Genomic DNA, 24,933 nt, shown 5'->3' on the forward strand with positions numbered 1-24,933 from the left:
TTGTATTTGAATCTAAAATATTTGAATTTTTACGCAGTTCCAATTTTTTTATCGTATTGATGATCTTTCAATCTATTTTCTAAATACTGAGATGTCTGTCCAATGTAAACAGCATCAATATCACTTCATTCGCTTTTGGATGTCTTAGATTTCAGTTTTTTGAAATATTTGGGGAATATATTATGTTTTTTATGATTTTTTCTTGTATTTGAATCTAAAATATTTGAATTTTTACGCAGTTCCAATTTTTTTATCGTATTGATGATCTTTCAATCTATTTTCTAAATACTGAGATGTCTGTCCAATGTAAACAGCATCAATATCACTTCATTCGCTTTTGGATGTCTTAGATTTCAGTTTTTTGAAATATTTGGGGAATATATTATGTTTTTTATGATTTTTTCTTGTATTTGAATCTAAAATATTTGAATTTTTACGCAGTTCCAATTTTTTATCGTATTGATGATCTTTTAATCTATTTTCTAAATACTGAGATGTCTGTCCAATGTAAACAGCATCAATATCACTTCATTCGCTTTTGGATGTCTTAGATTTTAGTTTTTTGAAATATTTGGGGAATATATTATGTTTTTTATGATTTTTTCTTGTATTTGAATCTAAAATATTTGAATTTTTACGCAGTTCCAATTTTTTTATCGTATTGATGATCTTTCAATCTATTTTCTAAATACTGAGATGTCTGTCCAATGTAAACAGCATCAATATCACTTCATTCGCTTTTGGATGTCTTAGATTTCAGTTTTTTGAAATATTTGGGGAATATATTATGTTTTTTATGATTTTTTCTTGTATTTGAATCTAAAATATTTGAATTTTTACGCAGTTCCAATTTTTTATCGTATTGATGATCTTTTAATCTATTTTCTAAATACTGAGATGTCTGTCCAATGTAAACAGCATCAATATCACTTCATTCGCTTTTGGATGTCTTAGATTTTAGTTTTTTGAAATATTTGGGGAATATATTATGTTTTTTATGATTTTTTCTTGTATTTGAATCTAAAATATTTGAATTTTTACGCAGTTCCAATTTTTTTATCGTATTGATGATCTTTCAATCTATTTTCTAAATACTGAGATGTCTGTCCAATGTAAACAGCATCAATATCACTTCATTCGCTTTTGGATGTCTTAGATTTCAGTTTTTTGAAATATTTGGGGAATATATTATGTTTTTTATGATTTTTTCTTGTATTTGAATCTAAAATATTTGAATTTTTACGCAGTTCCAATTTTTTTATCGTATTGATGATCTTTCAATCTATTTTCTAAATACTGAGATGTCTGTCCAATGTAAACAGCATCAATATCACTTCATTCGCTTTTGGATGTCTTAGATTTTAGTTTTTTGAAATATTTGGATAATATATTATGTTTTTTATGATTTTTTCTTGAATTTGAATCTAAAATATTTGAATTTTTACGCAGTTCCAATTTTTTTATCGTATTGATGATCTTTCAATCTATTTTCTAAATACTGAGATGTCTGTCCAATGTAAACAGCATCAATATCACTTCATTCGCTTTTGGATGTCTTAGATTTCAGTTTTTTGAAATATTTGGGGAATATATTATGTTTTTTATGATTTTTTCTTGTATTTGAATCTAAAATATTTGAATTTTTACGCAGTTCCAATTTTTTTATCGTATTGATGATCTTTCAATCTATTTTCTAAATACTGAGATGTCTGTCCAATGTAAACAGCATCAATATCACTTCATTCGCTTTTGGATGTCTTAGATTTCAGTTTTTTGAAATATTTGGGGAATATATTATGTTTTTTATGATTTTTTCTTGTATTTGAATCTAAAATATTTGAATTTTTACGCAGTTCCAATTTTTTTATCGTATTGATGATCTTTCAATCTATTTTCTAAATACTGAGATGTCTGTCCAATGTAAACAGCATCAATATCACTTCATTCGCTTTTGGATGTCTTAGATTTCAGTTTTTTGAAATATTTGGGGAATATATTATGTTTTTTATGATTTTTTCTTGCATTTGAATCTAAAATATTTGAATTTTTACGCAGTTCCAATTTTTTATCGTATTGATGATCTTTTAATCTATTTTCTAAATACTGAGATGTCTGTCCAATGTAAACAGCATCAATATCACTTCATTCGCTTTTGGATGTCTTAGATTTTAGTTTTTTGAAATATTTGGGGAATATATTATGTTTTTTATGATTTTTTCTTGTATTTGAATCTAAAATATTTGAATTTTTACGCAGTTCCAATTTTTTTATCGTATTGATGATCTTTCAATCTATTTTCTAAATACTGAGATGTCTGTCCAATGTAAACAGCATCAATATCACTTCATTCGCTTTTGGATGTCTTAGATTTTAGTTTTTTGAAATATTTGGATAATTTTTTATGTTCTTTATGATTTTTTCTTAAATTTGAATCTAGAAAATCTGAATTTTTACGCAGTTTCAATTTTTTATCGTATTGATGATCTTTTAATCTATTTTCTAAATACTGAGATGTCTGTCCAATGTAAACAGCATCAATATCACTTCATTCGCTTTTGGATGTCTTAGATTTTAGTTTTTTGAAATATTTAGGGAATATATTATGTTTTTTATGATTTTTTCTTGTATTTGAATCTAAAATATTTGAATTTTTACGCAGTTCCAATTTTTTATCGTATTGATGATCTTTTAATGTATTTTCTAAATACTGAGATGTCTGTCCAATGTAAACAGCATCAATATCACTTCATTCGCTTTTGGATGTCTTAGATTTTAGTTTTTTGAAATATTTGGATAATTTTTTATGTTCTTTATGATTTTTTCTTAAATTTGAATCTAGAAAATCTGAATTTTTACGCAGTTTCAATTTTTTATCGTATTGATGATCTTTTAATCTATTTTCTAAATACTGAGATGTCTGTCCAATGTAAACAGCATCAATATCACTTCATTCGCTTTTGGATGTCTTAGATTTTAGTTTTTTGAAATATTTGGGAAATATATTAAGTTTTTCATGATTTTTTCTTGTATTTGAATCTAAAATATTTGAATTTTTACGCAGTTCCAATTTTTTTATCGTATTGATGATCTTTCAATCTATTTTCTAAATACTGAGATGTCTGTCCAATGTAAACAGCATCAATATCACTTCATTCGCTTTTGGATGTCTTAGATTTTAGTTTTTTGAAATATTTGGATAATTTTTTATGTTCTTTATGATTTTTTCTTAAATTTGAATCTAGAAAATCTGAATTTTTACGCAGTTTCAATTTTTTATCGTATTGATGATCTTTTAATCTATTTTCTAAATACTGAGATGTCTGTCCAATGTAAACAGCATCAATATCACTTCATTCGCTTTTGGATGTCTTAGATTTTAGTTTTTTGAAATATTTAGGGAATATATTATGTTTTTTATGATTTTTTCTTGTATTTGAATCTAAAATATTTGAATTTTTACGCAGTTCCAATTTTTTATCGTATTGATGATCTTTTAATGTATTTTCTAAATACTGAGATGTCTGTCCAATGTAAACAGCATCAATATCACTTCATTCGCTTTTGGATGTCTTAGATTTTAGTTTTTTGAAATATTTGGATAATTTTTTATGTTCTTTATGATTTTTTCTTAAATTTGAATCTAGAAAATCTGAATTTTTACGCAGTTTCAATTTTTTATCGTATTGATGATCTTTTAATCTATTTTCTAAATACTGAGATGTCTGTCCAATGTAAACAGCATCAATATCACTTCATTCGCTTTTGGATGTCTTAGATTTTAGTTTTTTGAAATATTTGGGAAATATATTAAGTTTTTCATGATTTTTTCTTGTATTTGAATCTAAAATATTTGAATTTTTACGCAGTTCCAATTTTTTTATCGTATTGATGATCTTTCAATCTATTTTCTAAATACTGAGATGTCTGTCCAATGTAAACAGCATCAATATCACTTCATTCGCTTTTGGATGTCTTAGATTTTAGTTTTTTGAAATATTTGGGGAATATATTATGTTTTTTATGATTTTTTCTTGAATTTGAATCTAGAATATTTGAATTTTTACGCAGTTCCAATTTTTTTATCGTATTGATGATCTTTTAATCTATTTTCTAAATACTGAGATGTCTGTCCAATGTAAACAGCGTTCCAATTAGAGGAATTGATAGATAGATAATCCTTTATTATTGCAAATGGTTATACAAAAACCAACAACGGTATAAATAAATTTTTCAACATTGAATCATTAAAAAAATAAGTTTTCGTTTACTAATTATACCAAATTAAGAATCCAAGTTTTTTGTAATAAAAAATATAGGAAATTACTGAGTCGCCTGTCACTTTATTTGTTATTATTTACAATTACTTTTATAAAGCGGGTTATTTAAATGGATATAATACAATCAAGGTCGAGTTATTGCAATTGGAATGCGTTTTATAATTTGATATTGTGCAAGGTGAAACTGAATCAGTCATACACACGCGTTCTAATGTCTATAAAACAAAATGATATCAATTGTTAGTTAGACTGAGTAATACAATACACCAAGTATCAAAAAACCAATCAGTAGTCAGAACGGAATCAAAAATATTTAAAGACTAATAGCCCGATGAATAGAATTACTAAATAATTAAGGCCTGTACGATTTTTCGTGATACGGACCTGTTTTATGATAGTGTCTACACTTTTGTCAGATCTTTCCTTTCTCCGGAAAAACATTTACCAAAGTTATAATAAATATTGTACATTTAGATGCGTACGATTAAATAACATCGTTTAATTTGAATATTCTTTAATAATCTATATCCTAACCGAAATCCTATAACGAAAACTACGATGTTTGTGTCCTGCTAGAAGCAGATCCACATTTGCGAAGTAAAAAAACTGCTCAATGGGCAGTTTTCAAGTGATCCCACAGGAAATGGTCTAAAGGAATCATGTCGGGTGATCGCAAGGGCCATTCGATAAAACCACGCCTTCCAATCAACCTTCTGGTGGGGCACCATCTTGTTGTAGCCAAATATTGTCTTAGTGGTAAATCTCGTAATTTGACTTCACTATAACCATCGAACTCTACTAATTTGTAGTTTGATGGCTTTCGGTCTAATTTCGTCAATCAATAATTCATTCTTTTGTTGCTAACTTTAACGATATATTAATAAATTCCATTGTCAACTATAATTTTATTTCCATTACGAATAATCTAAATATAAAAGTTTATGAAACATCAACAAAAATTCCTATTCAAAGTTTTTCAAACACGACACAGATTGTTTCATATATAAATTGTTTGTCGTCACATTTTTTATTATAATGAGCATTCTATTCGTGGACATGGAAAACGGCACTTTTAGAAACTAGTACAAGCAACTTGAGGAAAGAGAAAATACCAGTTTCGTCTTAAAAGCGGTTAATCTGTTAAAAGCTACACAAATTGACCGTACTAGAGTGCGCGCATTTACACGAATTGAAAGCGTTTTCGTTTTTTTGATGTCTACCGTACCACTCGTCAGTTAAATTTAAAAATCGTCCCATTTATATGTATATATATATATAGTGGAAATGTGGCAAAATTAAACACCAAAGTGTACCAACTCTTATATATTCCGAGCTCTCGAATACTAAGATTTGAGGCGATTTTAAAGTGCGTTATGTCTTGTGGAAAAACATGATCGATTTCAAAATTCAGTATTCAAATCAACACTTGATAGAAATATCAAAGTATTGATTATGGTTGTTAAAGAATTTAATGATTTTTATAAAAAATAACGCAATTTAAAACCGTCACAAATCTTAGTATTCGAGATCTCGGAATATATTAGAGTTAGTACACTTTGATGTTTAATTACGCCACATTCCCACAACGAAAACGCTCAAAATATAATAGCTGGAAAAAACTTCGTTCCCATTCATGAGGTGTGTCAAATATATCAAAATTAATGATTTTTATTATTCACCCCTGAAATAATTTCGGAAATCACTACTTTCCTGGCTAATACATCGACGAATATTGAATTAAATTTCCTCTAAAGAGGGCGATGTCAATTTTTACAAAAAATAACACGAATTAAAACCGACACAAATCTTAGTATTCGAGATCTCGGAATATATTAGAGTTAGAACACTTTGATGTTTAATTTCGCCACATTCCCACAACGAAAACGCTCAAAATATAATAGCTGGAAGAAACTTCGTTCCAATTCATGAGGTGTGTCATATATATCAAAATTAATGATTTTTATTCTTCACTTCTGAAATCCTTTCAGAAATCACTACTTTCCTGGCTAATACCTCGACGGATATTGAATTACATTTCCTCTAAAGAGGGCGATGTCAATTTTTACAAAAAATAACACGAATTAAAACCGACACAAATCTTAGTATTCGAGAGCTCGGAATATATTAGAGTTAGTACACTTCGATGTTTAATTTCGCCACATTCCCACAACGAAAACGCTCAAAATATAATAGCTGGAAGAAACTTCGTTCCAATTCATGAGGTGTGTCAAATATATCAAAATTAATGATTTTTATTATTCACCTCTGAAATAATTTCGGAAATCACTACTTTCCTGGCTAATACTTCGACGAATATTGAATTATATTTCCTCTAAAGAGCGTGATCCCAATCGATCTTTTAATCGCCAACAACGTCTCCGAGGGAAAGTTTGTAACTACAGACTAGTTTCGACGTTATCACATCTTATCAGAGTGGTATAACAAACTCATCCGGGCTGACGTCTCGAACTAAAGACAACATAGAAAAGCGTCGCTATTTGGTAAATGTAATAAAACAATCACCACGATATCTTCACTTCCAACTTCGAACCATTGATCAGGTAGAAATCTAGGAGAACGGAAAATAGAAATATCTGAAGAACGACAAAATTTATTTTCGAAATTTTAAATTTCTGAATGTTTTTCACTGTTTACAGTGATTCGCATTCGGAAGCGACGCTTTTTGACGTTTTCTTTAGTTCAGATCTCCGAGAGTTTGTTATACCACTCTGATGAGATGTGGTAACGTCGAAACTAGTCTGTAGTTACAACTTCCCCTTGCAATCGCGAGCTAGCATAATATGAAATAGTCTTAGTCCCACAAACATGAATGTTGATAAACATTTCAGTTGATTCAATTTGATTACGTTCCTGTCTATTGGGAAAATAAGTTACGAAACGAGAGTCGTCGTTTTCGCCAGATTTGGGTATTTGTGATGTTTTCCTCTTTTCAAAATTCGAAAAACTGCCTCGTAGAACGTCATTGTCATGTCAAATTTTACAATACAATGTGTATGGATACTTATTAGTATTAATTGAAAGCTATAAAAATCCGTCGTTTGGAATTGTAGTCACTTCCTATTGTTTTCGGTCGGAAGGGGGAGTGCTGCTCGTTTTACAACTAATAATAAAAACCACAAATAGTAGGTACACCTACTTGTTCTCTTTTCCTTTGTGGTAGAAAGTGATAAATTCTCTACGATAAATTGTCTACAAAAGCAAACAAATGTTTTTTAATTTTCCAACGCTGCCGCTTACTCTCTCCCTCTCTCGATATAATGTATAGTATCTGTGCGTCGGGCTTTTAAAACAAGATGTTTTGTGTGTCGACCGAATAACGGCCATTTTTAATACCAGATTACAGTTATTTTTTTTAAACGAGAGACGTAACATTTTTTATTACCTTGCCAGTATTTTAGAATTGACTAATTTATTATGCAAAGCAACAGACAATCTTCCTTTATGTACATTTAATATTTAAAATATTAAGTACACTTCGAATTTCTAAGTAAACGGTAATAGTATATTACGTAACAAAAGCGGAAAATTTCATGAGTGCTTACAACTCGTGTAAAGTAATATACTTTTTCTACGCCCATTTTCTCCCATTAAATAAAAAACTACTTAAGAAAACGTGTGCCATTTTTAAAGAATATGCATAATGTGCTGCCTACATTTAGGGGCAACACTTTTTCAATCCTAAATATATATCTAGCTAATGCTAAAAGTTTTTATGTTTTTTAATTGACTAAATTTGTGTAAATAGACCGAATAAAATGTGAGGTAAATAAAAATTTGATTGTAATTTAATTAAACCGAAAAGTTTAAGTTTTCTTTCTCAAAACGCACGTGTATGTTATTGTTAAATGTCATTTACAAGGAATGATGACAGTGCGATTTTTGACGTTGACAGACATAGGCGTAGAAAAAAGTTTATGTTTTTTAATTAACTAAATTTATGTAAATAGACCAAATAAAGTCTTAGGTGAATAAAAATTTGATTTTAATTTAATTAAACCGAGAAGCTTAAGTTTTCTTTCTCAAAACGCACGTGTATGTTATGACATCTCATTACGTGTATATTTTTGTTAAATGTCACTTAGAAGTAATATTGACAGTGCGATTTTTGACGTTTACAGACATAGGCGTAGAAAAATATATTTTTAGAACGACCCCTTTTTATTTTAAATCTGCAGAATTTCCGATGAGTAAATGATTAATAGAAATATACGGGGTGGTGCAATAAAAAGTACATATTGCATTTTTTGCGAGGTATAAAGTGCACGGGAGGAGCTTACTACCATTGGGAGTCGACAGGAAACGTTGCGGATTTTCCAAGTGGAAGGAATGAAGTTGGTAGATGGAAGTTGTGAACGAATTATTCCCTAATAAAGTCATTTCGCGAAGGGGTAACATCAACTGGCCTCTCAGAAGCCCCGACCTTAGTCCGCTTGACTATTTTGTATGGGGATACCTTAAAAGTAAGGTTTTTCAAAATAATCCAACGAACCTAAACAAATTTAAGGAAAACATCAGGTCAGATTACCCGATACCCTTTCTGGACACCTTGTATAATACTTTCTCTAACATGATCACTAGATACTAATTGGGTATTGTGTGTTCGCTGCTAGTATTCAATTAGAATGCTAATTGGCTATTGGAATCATGTCTCACGAATACGAATTCGTGCTAAAATCGCTACTAAAACAGAGGCGGTCCATATTTTATGACCGATACAAATTCGAGAATTATATATCGTTAATTATCGCAAAAATCAATTTTTATTGTCTTCAATCGAATACCGAATACAATAAAGGTTAAATCATGATGAATAACAACGGATTTTCTTTTTGTAGCATCAAGCTTTGGTCATAAGAAAATGCTGGTGCTTCATCTTGATTAAACTGCAGTAATTTGCCCAAAATTTACGCCGTTTTGTTTGGCGAATTTTTTACAATGAACACCCACTTTGGAATGAAAATACTTAACTCATTTTGAGGTTAGCGAATACAAAGTTTCAATAACTTTAGCTTAATTAAGTCATAACATTTTCTAAATGTCATAAACAAACAGTGACGTGTGACGTCATTAAAGACGCCATGACAGTCTCGGCCTTTTTCGCGGTCAAATTCAAATTTATTTCTAAAAACTCGAAATACTAACGTAAAATAACGTATTTTTCTTAAAATAATATATTTTTGGGATGAAATAGATGCTAAGCTATAGTTTTTAATTAACTTAACACGCGTAAATTACTCAGCTATACAGTGGTATCTGTCAAGCAGCTACCGCCATCTCTAGGTACTTCTATTAGCTATTTGGATGCTTTTCTATTTTCTTCTTTCATATCCAAGGATTTTTAACGTTGAATAACTTTGATTTGTATCAAATCTCACGTACGCTAATGAATAGAATCTGTGGGAAAGAAACTAACTTATTCAAAAGAAGTTTCCTACAAAACCGACGAAACAAAACTTAAATTTTTAATGAATCGAATTGCTTGTACATCGATGGATGTGTCCATATAAATACAGAGTTGTTAGAAGAAGAACCAACGAAGAATATTAAACGAAAACATAAACTTTGTTATTCAACAACTGAGTATACGATTCGAATATCAATAGGTAAGAGTTTGGAATTAATATGTAATAGCGGTTGAAACCACCTTTGTTTTTATTTCTATTATAAAATTCGTAAGAAAAGGCGTGCAAAGTAAGTTATCCTGTTTGGTGTGGAACCTAACCTAACCTAACATAACCTCACCTAACCTGTTTTCTCAGTATACACAAGAAAAATCTAAAATACGATCAGGACAAACGTCCTGGTTGAAAAATGGGTCCTTAAGCCGGTCCTGTCCACCTACAATGAAATTTTAAAATTCGGCGAATTCGCGCGGCGCCTTTGATTTGTTTTTTTTTATAAATGGCGGACGCCCATTTGATGTACTTTTTTTTATTATAGAAGGAGGTTTATTACAATATTTCTTTTAAATAAATTTTAGGAAAGTCGATTTATTTGTTCTAGAACTTCATAGAATTATATTTGTGGTATATAAATAAGTTTATGTAGCGCAGTTAGTTCAGTTTTGAATAAATAATCGTAATGAAAAAAACCAATTAGTAAAAGTAATCGCAGTAATTATTTAAGTAAATTATTATAAGTTAAGTGTATTGTGTAGTGTCTGCGTCCTTTTATTATCAAATATATTATCACTGTATCTTTATTTGTTGCCGAAACTTTTTTATTGTGTCCAATGTACTATTAATTGTCGGGGAATTGAGGTTATAGAACTTTGAAATTCTAAAATGAATAGAAAAATGGCGTCTAATCGAAAATTAGATTCAACAGTACATAAATCGATTTATTAAGGAAAATATATCGAGAAGAAACTTTTTTTTAGACACTACGTTGTAAAAAACGTATCAGTATGCAGTAACGACAATAATTATATATTCTTTTCACCTTGTTTCGTATGAAAAAATAAAATACTTCGTTCCATTCCGTATCTCTACCATACATGCTTATCGTCTACGTGCAACTTCAGAGAACGCGAATGTTTATCATTCTGGTATTATATTAGTGTGTACACTAGAAATGAAAGGAATATGATACCTGACAGGGAGTTTTGAATTTCTTCTTTTTTATTGCTTATAGACGTTGTACCTACGGGTATTATTGTGTCAGAGAAAACTTAAAAATACAATTCATTGAATACAGTATTCCTTTATTATTTCTAATTTCCACGATCTCGAAGTTTGTTAAAAACAGTTTAGGTGATACCAAGATATCAAAGTACACAATAAAAAAGAAGTTAAATGATTCAATTAAAAACAAATTTCACTTTATGCACTAGTACGTTAAGTAAATTATTACATAAGGTCTCAGTAGCATAATAGTTAGAGTGTAAGACTCACCAGCAGGAGGTCACGGGTTCGAGTCACGCTAGTTCCATTTTTTTTTTTACTTAACTAGAAATAATTATTTTTAAGCGGCAAAATTTTTTGAAGCTAGCGTAAAATAAAACAAGTCGGGAGAAGGATTAGGCCTGAAAAAAATTCGAAAATACGGTACAAAACCAATTTTCACTCCACGCTCAGAATTGAATGAAAACTTGATACAATTACACAAGCACATTCAAAAATTTTGCAGAATATTTAGGTGATATCAAGATATCAAAGTACATAACAGGAAAGAAGTTAAATGATTCAATTAAAAACAAACTTCACTTTATCGACTAGTACGTTAAGTTAATTATTATTAAGGTCTTCGTAGCTTAGTAGTTAGAGTATAAGACTCACAAGCGTTAGGTCACGGGTTCGAGTCACGCTCGTTCTAATTTTTTTTTTTACTTAACTAGTAATAATTATTTTTAGGAGGCAAAATTTTTTGAAGCTAGCGTAAAATAAATCGAGTCGGGAGAACGATTAGGGCCGAAAAAAAATTCAAAAATACGGTATAAAATCAATTTTAATTCCACGCTCAGATTGAACTACCCACCAAAGTGATGATTTGGTCAGTCATCGGGTGCAAGTGCACCAGATACATGAAATTTACGAAAATCAGTTGATTTCACAGGATAGAGAATGATTTCCAAGTGAAATGGTCGATCGATAATGTGTTGGAGCTGATGAAAAGACAAATGGTTGAAGAGATCGTAGAATTAAAGCTTTAAAACGAAAATATTCCACGCAGAACCAGTCATTGAGCTATATTTGAATATGAAGAAGAAATATCTTGTTTGAATGTCCCAAAAAGCGAGATTTTTACCCTTAGAATAAGTAAAAAGGCTGGTAAGAAAAACGAAAGACAGATAAGGGAGTTGTAGCGATGTAACTAGGAAATTTAGATCTGGCAACAATGCATTCGCGATGAGAGATAAAACAATCCATCGATATTTGGATTTTGAAAGATGACTGTTGTTTTTATAGGCATATTTAAACTTTTGGAAGCCATATCAATATTTTTAGATTTATTATCAGGTATTTTTACTTAATGGTAAAACTTGGGGGTGCATTAGGTAAAAGTTAATCGCGAAACCACCCAAATTTGTAACAATTAGATTTATAGGTGTGGAGAGTTGAAGCTTTCGTTTGTGGACCAACATTGGCATGAAAAATCGAAACAACAGAAAAATAATATACGAGAGTTGTCTGAAATGTTACGAAATTTTGAAAGAAATACAAACTCATTGAAGGAATGATAAATCAAAAGTTTGAAATTGTACATTGCGTTGGAATGTTCATGAATGAGATTAATAGTTAAATACCAATAAAATTACTAATAAAAATAATAATATTCACGAATTAGTCAGGGTTTTTAATGATCTAATAAGTCATATTAGTAATTATAGATTCGATTGGTTGAATTCTTGGAATAATTATTAATAATTTCTTTTATATATCGTGCAAACCATATGGTTTGCTGACCTTCAAATATTTCTGAGAAACACCGGGTCCAGACAGAAGCATCAATACAAGAATTCCTGAGCTTGCAGCTTAAGGAATTGTTAATAAAAGATGTGACGTCGAAGAAGCTTTCTGATTGATAAAGAACAACAATTGGGGGTGAAAGATTCATGGATATACAGATATCCTGCAAGAAACGATTAAATAAAATGAGAAATGGGAATTACGTCTAAGCAAAAAGGAATTTTCAATCTTCATAGATAGCTCGAAGTCATATTAACGAAACTCTCTGTCTTTTTTCCCAAAATATGTTTTTTTTAATGGGACACTTCAATAATTATGTCATTTAAGAGGAAAATTTAAAAATATATCAGCGATTTATCCTGTTTTGGTTCACATGAACGAATATTTGTAATTTCTCTTCGTGAAATCTGACATGACATCATTGATTCATATTTTAATGACCGGATCTTGTATTTAAATTCAATTTTTTATTAGGATAATAAATATAAATAAAAAAAATTAAGTATTTAAACGATTGTTTCTCGGCCAGGTGTTTTGGTTCACTCTTCATTGAAGCACCTTGTATTGTCCACTCTGTATATTATATCATGGGTTTTTTTCTTCAATAAATTCCATTTAGAAAGTACGTACATTAAAGTAACATTATAAAACTACAATAGAGAATGAGCTTTCATTAAAGTTGGTACTATTTTATGTTTGAAAGCTTTCTAATTTCACTTCAAGAAACATTCCAAACTGTTGAATGTAAAATATTAAAAAAAAATATGAAATAATAATCCCTAAAGGACAGTTTTATACCGGAATTTTATATTAAAAATACTTCGCGAGGGTGCAATGAAAAATTAGAAGGCCTAGTGTAGAAAAAATCCCATACAGTATAGTCAGTTTTTTTCTAACCTCAAAATAGGCTTCAGTTTCATCTGTAACTTCCTCAAATGTGCAAAATTTCTGTCACTTAGTCTCCTTTTGTAGTCTTAGAACAAGGAAAATATATTGGAGGCCAGATAACCACAATTAATGGTCGCTGTTTATAGTTTTTTCCTTTTTGGATTCCTCTGTGAAATGGTGGAACCATGTTTTATCCATTGTTGCAAAAATTCGCGGTTATTACGATTGAACAGTCCCGAAAATTGCTCACAATCAACAATTCCTTGTTTTTTTTGGACAATTAACTTTTCTCATACCCAAATATTCATTTCTTTGATACTAGCGTCATCTATATGACTGCCTATTAACTTTTCAGTCCATTTAATATATTCTCATACGTTAAAAAATAACGTTCAACCGTTCATTTGTTAAAAATGATAAAACAAAACGCAACTGACAGCTAATATTAACGTTTTCTATGGTTAAGTACGATTGACATTTGACACATTTTTAAGTTGACACTTTGATGTGTTTCATTCGAGACTAATTTATTATATTATTATTAAAAAAATCGCGATTAAGACGACCGGAAGAAAGGTCTTAAGAAATATAAGCCTATTAACTTTTCAGCCCGTATAATATATTCTCGTACGTTAAAAAATAAAGTTCAATCGTTCATTTGTTGAAAATGATAAAACAAAACGCAACTGACAGCTAATATTAACGTTTTCTATGGTTAAGTACGATTGACATTTGACACATTTTCAAATTGACCGGTTGATGGGTTTGATTCGAAATTAGTTTATTTTATTATTATTAAAAAAATCGCGATTATCGGTTGGTAATGCGAAATCGTTAAACTTCGGAGATTGACAACTAGATAATTTTTTATACACAAGAAAATTTATTCAGTAGTGATTTGAATCGAGCGGTATTTCGATATGATTACTGCGTTCGCGTCGAGCCAATGGACGTTGTTTTCGATTATTGTGAATATTGAAGTTTTCCGTAAAACGAAAATTGAAAGAGCCATTGCTTTCATTACTTTTTGGCGAAAAACCCAAATAAAGAAATAATGGTTATTACTGAATGACCTAATTCGGGATGGGACGAGGATTTAATTTGACATTCAGGGTACTTATTTCGATGTGCCTAGCTTACCAGGGCACAATTTAAGACTGAACGTTCGCTCTGTAGTAATCATAAAACGGAACGAGTTCGATGATAAATAAATTGTGATTTACGCCGATACTAAAAAGGAAAATTCGAAGAGAATGTCGATGATTTGATGTTTGGGTTTAAACGATTTCAATTTTCGAATCGTTTCGTATTCACGATGACCATTAACAAATTACAAGAACAATATTTGAAAGTTTATGGTCTGGATCCGCGTTTGTCTATGGTCATTTATATTGGGGCATGTTCACGAGTCTGAAGACGTTTTTGTTTGATAATAAAACTAAAAATGTCGTCCATAACAAGATAAATTTTAACGTACGAGAATATATTATATGGGCTGAAAAGTTAATAGGCTTATATTTCTTAAGACCTTTCATTCGATCGTCTTAATCGCGATTATTTTTAATAATAATATAATAAACTAGTCTCGAATCAAACACATCAACCTGTCAACTTAAAAATGTGTCAAATGTCAATCGTACTTAACCATAGATAACGTTAATATTAGCTGTCAGTTGCGTTTTGTTATTCTGTGTGAGTCGCGTTCTGTTTTATCATTTTCAACAAATGGACGATTGAACGTTATTTTTTATCGTATAGAGAATATATTAATTTGACTGAAAAGTTAATAGGCAATCGTATAGATGACGCTAGTATCAAAGAAATGAATATTTGGGTATGAGAAAAGTTAATTGTCCAAAAAAAAAAACAAGGAATTGTTGATTGTGAGCAATTTTCGGGACTGTTCAATCGTAATTACCGCGAATTTTTGCAACAATGGATAAAACATGGTTCCACCATTTCACAGAGGAATCCAAGAGGAAAAAACTATAAACAGCGACCATTAATTGTGGTTATCTGGCTTCTAATATATTTTTCTTGTTCTAAGACTTCAAAAGGAAACTAAGTGACAGAAATTTTGCACCTTTGTGGAAGTTACAGACGAAACTGAAGCCTATTTTGAGGTTAGGAAAAAACTGACTATACTGTATGGGATTTTTTCGACACTAGGCCTTCTAATTTTTCATTGCACCGTCGCGAAGTATTTTTAATATAAAATTCCGGTATAAAACTGTCCTTTAGGAATTATTATTTCATATTTTTTTTATATTTTACATTCAACAGTTTGGAATGTATCTTGAAGTGAAATTAGAAAGCTTTCAAACATAAAATAGTACTAACTTTAATGAAAGCTCATTCTCTATTGTAGTTTTATAATGTTACTTTAATGTACGTACTTTCTAAATGGAATTTATTGAAGAAAAAAACCCATTATATAATATACAGAGTGGACAACAGAAAACATTCCAATCCGATTGATTCTTAAGTATATAACAGCTCAAATAAATTGTAAAAAATATAAATTAATCACTTATTAAGACACACAATGTTAAGGATCGGAGAGTACTAAACTACCTACTTCCTAACCTTAATACATTTTTGGATTGTGTTATTAATTCTATACATAAACCTCTCTATCTGGTTTTATGACTTATAGATCGAAAAACTTTATTTTTTATTTTAGAAAATACTAAAATCTATTTTTTGTACTGTACATAAGTCCATAGCAAAACTATTCTGATTACCCCCCACCCATAATAGTTAAAAATCAACTTAAACTAAGTTGGCTATACTGTTGGGATTATGGATAAGTTAATGGTGTGTTTAAGAAAAAAAAAAACTAAATACGTTATCAATTGGAAAATTATTTTATTTCATTCAAGAATTTCGGAGGTATGTCCTAACAATGTTAAGGATCGGAGAGAACTAAACTACCTATTTCCTAACCTCAATACATTCATTATAAAAGCAAAAGGGTTTTCCTGAATCGTATTTCGGTACCTTCAACCCACCCTTTACTGGGTGTATCAAGGGTATCGTGCAAGGTCTCATTTAAGTAGATTATCAGTTTTCTGATCTAGTTGAATTTTTGTTTTTTTGCAAACACTGCGACTCCACTATAACTTTGCACAAAAGTGCAGCAATCAATGCACTTTTCGTGTTTTTCTTTTTTTTTAGAAGCTTTAGAATTATTCACAAACTAGACACACAGACAAAACCGTCGACACCAGGTATAAATCTATTATATTACATTTTATATATTAACTTTATTCTATACCTGTATATTGGTATAAAAATTCACTGTATGATTAATCAAAATGGCGCTGTTACCAAGATGTAATTTTCGTTTTATAAATTCATTTATATATTGACCAATCGTTAACATTAATTTGTAAACTGGTTATTTATTGATATGCACAATATCCTAATAGTTTTTATTTGTTCCAATGTTTTTTTTTTGTTTGATAAGACAAAATTAAAAACTTACCAATACAAAACTGCAGAAAAGCAATAAAATAAAATCCTTTGGAATGCATTTTTCAACTATCACACAAAACAATCCATCAAAATCGAAAATCGCACAGTTAGGTCACTAACACATAATCCTAATTACACGTTAATCCAAAGAACGTTAATTTTCATGTCACAAAACTTTTATATCTGACGTGAGACACTCAAAACGCTACCGTGAAAAACCGTTAAACGGCATATGTTACTTCAAAAAGTAAATCCTGTTGAAAAGCATCCGAAACAACTTTCGTCCAATACTAAAATAAGTTTTTTAATAACTGTAGGTCACTAAATATATTTCCTAAACGATAAAAAAACGTTGAGAACAATTTCGCGCGATTTTTAAAAAAAATCGTAAAGCACGCCGTATCGTGACCCTCACTCTCATACGCATTACTGCATACTGAAGCCAATCCCCGACCACCACTTCGTTCTTCCTAACATCTACCTCTCTATATTCCAAGAAATTAACTCGGTTCAATCTTCAGGTTTTCTTGGTACTAACAAAAGCGACGTTGCCGTTATTATCGACTACCAATAAAAGGTATTCATAGACGTTTGTTGTTACTGGACGAAACGGTTGGCAATAGGGTAAAATGTACTGTTTTCTAATTATGGAACGGCGCTATCCCCTCTTTGTAGCGTTTAATATAAACCCCCGCATGATTTTTTACCTTTCGGGCATTTATTTTCCAGGTAAAATATATAATTTTTAAAATAAGGTACGTTTTATATCGGCTCGGACCGTATAGGTAGCGCGTTAAAACATGGGCGGCACAAAAGGGGGTCAAATAATTAAAAAAAAAAATATTATAATTTTGTTTAATAAAATTGTTTATTGATCGATACAATATTTTTAATTACTTTTCACATTTTGTAGTTGAAAACTAAATGGATATAGTAATACCATAAAGTGTGACTAATATTACGAACCCGGGGTAACTGAAGAGTCGTGTTAAAAGACATAATGGTATTCTTTGGCCGTGTAGGAGTGTTGAAGACAATATCGAACATCAAGACGACAAAAAATGCCCAAAAAAATTCCATAAAAGTGACCAAAATAATAAAAATAACGAACGAAAAATTCTATTGGATCGGATACATTGATGACGTAGCGCCCAAAACTAGATCCAAGCGAAATATGAGGAAAAACCTTGAGTATTAGATGGAGGGCGTTCAATTTGACCAGTTACTTCGCTTCGTGAGTCAACCGGATCAATCCGTGAGACATAAACAGTTTCGAAAACGACAGTGTGACGGGTACACAGTCGTACGCCTTCTAACGGCATAGATCATAACTTAATACGGTGGGAACTATAATTTGACGGGTACACAGCCGCATACCATCTAACGGAAGCGGTTAAATTATAAAATATGATGTGTGGCTCCATCTATTATCGGATAAATATTGTTCCAGATATTTCTGCAGTTTGTGTTTTGAAGTAGTGTAATTTTGCAACGTTTAAACGTCAAACTGTTTCTTTGTTTGTTGATATGTTAGGCTTTTGGTTTGTTTTTGGTCGTTCCAGACAAGCGACAATTAAAAACCATGAATTTACTAACCAAGTTTTTAGACAACGAAATTCGGTACCATTTTCTAAACACCCTATATAATTTTTTGTCGAGGTTTTCACAGATTTCGAAAGCTCTAAGTGTTATTTGTACAAATCCCAAAAATATTAGACCTGACTCACTTAAACTTGGAAATATAATTTTTTTTACGGGGGGCTACTTGTGGTGGGCAAAAATTTCGAAAATGTGGAATAATTGAAAAAGTTATATTGAAATTTCGCGTAAATTCCAAAAAATTAAAGGAAACCATAGCATTTCATTCAAAATAACGAAGTTTGGGTCCGGAAGTATCAGAAAACTGAAATTATTTTAGTTGAAATTAATATTTCGAAAAACCCATGTTGTACGCCACTGGTTTTTGTACGATTTTTTTTTCAAAATTCCTAGTTGACCCTCCGCAAAATGTAATGGACAATGACAAGGGTAGGTAGGCGAGGGTGTGAAGATTTGGTCGTAAATTTTAAAGGTGTTATTCTTATAATAATAGAAATTCTTTTGAAATATAACAGGTGGTGTGTAATTTTGTGAATAACGAAAAAACTAAAGTATTTGATATCTGATAAATCAAAATACGAGCGATTATTTCGATAAAAACAACATTTTATGTTGTTGATTTTGTTTAAAACTTCATCTATTACGTATATGGACTCAATTAAATTAATTTTTAAATCTCTTTCAAACATTTCATGTACATGTCATTTATTTCATTATCTCTTTTATATACGTATTAAAACACATTTATAATAACCGATTCATTTTGACTTGATAGATCTTTTTAAAAATTCTTAACCAGTCTATTATGTCTTTTCCTCGTTAAGATTAACGTTCGTCCAATAGTCCAGTCCAAAATTATTTCTTGAGTGTTAAACACGTTACTTTAGTTATTTTATACTTTTAAACCTTTAAAAACCGAGAAAAAAACGACTGATAGCCTAAAGAAGCCTCCATATTACGAATAGTGTTGCCATAAATAACATAACTCAACATTAACAAAGAAAATTTAATTGGAAAATGTGTATGTACATAGAATAATTAAATAATCCAATCTTCATTCTTACTTTCCGTAATAAATAATTCAGATTTCAATTCTTGTTTATTATTATTATAATCTACTTTGAGGTTATAAAAAATGATATTTTAATCAAGTAATATGATACGTATATGTAAATATTACTTACTTAAATGATTTACCTATGAAAACAAATTATATTTACACGTAAATATTAACGCAAATTGTTTGATAATTGAGAAATAAATCAAATACAAAGTTTCTACTTGGAACGTTTGACATTTGACAAGCGCTGACCGCGCAGACCACGTTACGTTCCAGAGCATGCGCAAAGCGCCTGCATTACGCCTACGAGGAAAACAATGTAAAAAAACGCGCTTTGGATTTCTCAATGTTTTACTACGTAATCGACTGATTTTACAGTAAAATACAAGATACATTTTTGTGGATATTTATACTAGGAAGATTCTCATAGTATTGCATGAAAGGACTTAGCTTTGGGCAGGCATTTCAATGGGAACCAAAACCTAGTCGGTTTTTATTGAAATTGACGAATCACGTCGTTCCCTACGCGAATTTAATCGACGAAAACTTCATTCTAATGCCCGTCAATATACTCCAGACAGTTAAAATAGTACAAAATTAATTTATCAATGATTTTAATAATAAAAACTAATAATTTAAGCAAAAAAAAAACCGTCATACTTCTAATAAATTCGTAATACATGAAAGTTGTTGACCCGTCAACGATGTTTAGTATACACAGTTGCCAAATACACTCGCATTAAGAGATCTCGTAAGTAGAAACAGAGAAAAAACCGTATTTAAATGCCTGCTTTGCATAAAAAGTGACGGTCATGCATCGAAAACGGAAACTTCTAGTTTTCTTGAAAGTTTGTCCTCTTTTAAGGCGCGCTCGGAAGGCAGGTGTACACTTGACCTCGGAGGTAGCGGCAACGTCGACATCTAGCTAGTTTTTGCTGTCTTTTAAACCGGTTGCCGATGCAGTTGGATTGAAGACATGTGGTGTTTGACTTTAACGAAGAAGTATGTCGAGATGAGAAGGATGCTGAATCGATTATGATGCGAGTACCAAGAAACGATGAGTTAATATTATTTTTCGCGGATCACGTCCAGGTATTTGAGGTTAAAAATATGTTGCAATCTAACGAAAACAGTTTTTTCGGGGTTTTTTCCCAATTACATCATACAGTATCTCTTTTATACTTAGTTTATCGAATTGTATGTATATAAATATACAAATTTTGAATATTGAATTTAGTAAATTTGAATTTTAATCTCATAAATTGTCTCAAGAAATTAAAACCAATCGAATAAATCATGTTCCTCGATCATTCTCAGTCGTCTACGGAATCAATTCAGGGTTCTGGTTTTTCCCCGGGCGAAATTTTTTCTATTATATTCTAGAAAACTCGTCTTTGATGTGTGGGGTTCGGAAAATGGTACCAGGAATCCTGTAGCACTCTTCCAGGACTCGTAGGTCCTTCTGCCCCGTCTGATATATCTCCTAAATTTTCCGGAAACCTCTTTGGAGGGAATGGAGTTCGATACAAGTTCAATATAATTTATAAATGTTTTATTTTCGAGAAAATTATTTCCGATATGAAAACTGTCCAATTTTTTTGTTCTAATTCAGTTATAGTATTTATAAATTGAGTATGTGTCGGTTGAAGATAAATTTTTGTACATTTCTCAAGATATCTCGGGATAGAAAAAAGCATTTTTCCATAACAAAGTTCCCCATATCCCCCCACATGTTCAAATAAGGCGGATTCTTAGTGGCCCACCCGGTAGAATAAACAATTTTTCGTAGTGACGTATTTTTTTCACTAAAAAATTATGTTAATATTTCATACGGGAGTCTAGAATAGAAAATAGATGAAGAATTTGCAAAATTAGTGTAGGAAATTTCGGTTTTCCTCATAAAAGCAGATATAATTTTTTTTTGAGAGTATTAAATCCAAATATAACATTTCAACATATACTCCGATTATAATTACATCCTCTTAAAAACTTTTGAAATAGCCTTCTTGAAGTAATGACCTTTTTATAGTACAGGCAAATTAGGCTATTTTGAACTAAAACTTTTAAATTGAATTGGGCGGTTTTGATTTTTCAAATTCTTGTAGATTTTGTGATATTGAATAAGTCTAGCAACTCTTGAAAAAATTACGAGCATGGATTTTCGAAAATTTGGGACTTGAATGTCAAAAAAATTTGGAAACGAGAATAACTCGAAAACTATGAGGAATTCGAGAAAAACTGTCGTAACAAAAAATGTAGAGTATAAAATTTTCTACAAAAAGTGTCGGAGATGTTTGTTTCTAACTTCAAAATTTTTACCTTAAAAATGGGTTTATATATTCAAAAATATTCTGAATCGCGAATAACTTGAAAACTATGAGGAATTCGAAAAAAAGTGCCGTAACAAAAAATGTAGAGTAGAAAATTTTCTACAAAAAGTGTCCAAGATGTTTGTTTCTAACCTCAAAATTTTTACCTTAAAAATGGGTTTATACACTCAAAAATATTCTGAATAGCGAATAACTCGAAAACTATGAGGAATTCGAAAAAAAGTGCCGTAACAAAAAATGTAGAGTATAAAATTATCTACAAAAAGTGTCCTAGATGTTTGTTTCTAACCTCAAAATTTTTACCTTAAAAATGGGTTTATACACTCAAAAATATTCTGAATCGCGAATAACTCGAAAACTATGAGGAATTCGAAAAAAAGTGCCGTAACAAAAAATGTAGAGTATAAAATTATCTACAAAAAGTGTCCTAGATGTTTGTTTCTAACCTCAAAATTTTTACCTTAAAAATGGGTTTATACACTCAAAAATATTCTGAATAGCGAATAACTCGAAAACTATGAGGAATTCGAAAAAAAGTGCCGTAACAAAAAATGTAGAGTATAAAATTATCTACAAAAAGTGTCCAAGATGTTTGTTTCTAACCTCAAAATTTTTACCTTAAAAATGGGTTTATACACTCAAAAATATTCTGAATAGCGAATAACTTGAAAACTATGAGGAATTCGAAAAAAACTGTCGTGACAAAAAATGTAGAGCAGAAAATTATCTACAAAAAGTGTCCTAGATGTTTGGTTCTAACCTCAAAATTTTTACCTTAAAAATGGGTTTATACACTCAAAAATATTCTGAATAGCGAATAACTTGAAAACTATGAGGAATTCGAAAAAAACTGTCGTAACAAAAAATGTAGAGTATAAAATTTTCTACAAAAAGTGTCGGAGATGTTTGTTTCTAACTTCAAAATTTTTACCTTAAAAATGGGTTTATATATTCAAAAATATTCTGAATCGCGAATAACTTGAAAACTATGAGGAATTCGAAAAAAAGTGCCGTAACAAAAAATGTAGAGTATAAAATTTTCTACAAAAAGTGTCGGAGATGTTTGTTTCTAACTTCAAAATTTTTACCTTAAAAATGGGTTTATACACTCAAAAATATTCTGAATAGCGAATAACTCGAAAACTATGAGGAATTCGAAAAAAAGTGCCGTAACAAAAAATGTAGAGTATAAAATTTTCTACAAAAAGTGTCCAAGATGTTTGTTTCTAACCTCAAAATTTTTACCTTAAAAATGGGTTTATACACTCAAAAATATTCTGAATAGCGAATAACTCGAAAACTATGAGGAATTCGAAAAAAAGTGCCGTAACAAAAAATGTAGAGTATAAAATTTTCTACAAAAAGTGTCGGAGATGTTTGTTTCTAACTTCAAAATTTTTACCTTAAAAATGGGTTTATATATTCAAAAATATTCTGAATCGCGAATAACTTGAAAACTATGAGGAATTCGAAAAAAAGTGCCGTAACAAAAAATGTAGAGTAGAAAATTTTCTACAAAAAGTGTCCAAGATGTTTGTTTCTAACCTCAAAATTTTTACCTTAAAAATGGGTTTATACACTCAAAAATATTCTGAATAGCGAATAACTCGAAAACTATGAGGAATTCGAAAAAAAGTGCCGTAACAAAAAATGTAGAGTATAAAATTATCTACAAAAAGTGTCGGAGATGTTTGTTTCTAACCTCAAAATTTTTACCTTAAAAATGGGTTTATACACTCAAAAATATTCTGAATCGCGAATAACTCGAAAACTATGAGGAATTCGAAAAAAAGTGCCGTAACAAAAAATGTAGAGTATAAAATTATCTACAAAAAGTGTCCTAGATGTTTGTTTCTAACCTCAAAATTTTTACCTTAAAAATGGGTTTATACACTCAAAAATATTCTGAATAGCGAATAACTCGAAAACTATGAGGAATTCGAAAAAAAGTGCCGTAACAAAAAATGTAGAGTATAAAATTATCTACAAAAAGTGTCCAAGATGTTTGTTTCTAACCTCAAAATTTTTACCTTAAAAATGGGTTTATACACTCAAAAATATTCTGAATAGCGAATAACTTGAAAACTATGAGGAATTCGAAAAAAACTGTCGTGACAAAAAATGTAGAGCAGAAAATTATCTACAAAAAGTGTCCTAGATGTTTGGTTCTAACCTCAAAATTTTTACCTTAAAAATGGGTTTATACACTCAAAAATATTCTGAATAGCGAATAACTTGAAAACTATGAGGAATTCGAAAAAAACTGTCGTAACAAAAAATGAAGAGTATAAAATTTTCTACAAAAAGTGTCGGAGATGTTTGTTTCTAACTTCAAAATTTTTACCTTAAAAATGGGTTTATATATTCAAAAATATTCTGAATCGCGAATAACTTGAAAACTATGAGGAATGCGAAAAAAAGTGCCGTAACAAAAAATGTAGAGTATAAAATTTTCTACAAAAAGTGTCCAAGATGTTTGTTTCTAACCTCAAAATTTTTACCTTAAAAATGGGTTTATACACTCAAAAATATTCTGAATAGCGAATAACTCGAAAACTATGAGGAATTCGAAAAAAAGTGCCGTAACAAAAAATGTAGAGTATAAAATTATCTACAAAAAGTGTCCTAGATGTTTGTTTCTAACCTCAAAATTTTTACCTTAAAAATGGGTTTATACACTCAAAAATATTCTGAATAGCGAATAACTCGAAAACTATGAGGAATTCGAAAAAAAGTGCCGTAACAAAAAATGTAGAGTATAAAATTATCTACAAAAAGTGTCCAAGATGTTTGTTTCTAACCTCAAAATTTTTACCTTAAAAATGGGTTTATATATTCAAAAATATTCTGAATCGCGAATAACTTGAAAACTA

At 30.2% G+C, this 24,933-nt stretch overlaps 1 protein-coding gene across 3 annotated transcripts in view; it reads right to left on the bottom strand.

Moving 5' to 3' along the window:
* LOC130894196 (contactin-5) overlaps positions 1-24,933 on the bottom strand; it is a 247,580-nt gene that overhangs the window by 75,366 nt on the left and 147,281 nt on the right. The window contains exon 1 of one of the 3 annotated variants that reach the window (XM_057800830.1): positions 17,082-17,600. The exons of the other annotated variants lie outside the window; for them this stretch is intronic. Within the exon in view, the coding sequence (XP_057656813.1) occupies positions 17,082-17,130 (49 nt within the window). The 5' untranslated portion in view covers positions 17,131-17,600. Of the gene's footprint in view, positions 1-17,081; positions 17,601-24,933 lie in introns of those variants that run through there. 3 annotated transcript variants of the gene reach the window in all.

This window comes from Diorhabda carinulata, chromosome 5 (genome assembly GCF_026250575.1).
Source record: "Diorhabda carinulata isolate Delta chromosome 5, icDioCari1.1, whole genome shotgun sequence".
Lineage (NCBI taxonomy): Eukaryota > Metazoa > Arthropoda > Insecta > Coleoptera > Chrysomelidae > Diorhabda > Diorhabda carinulata.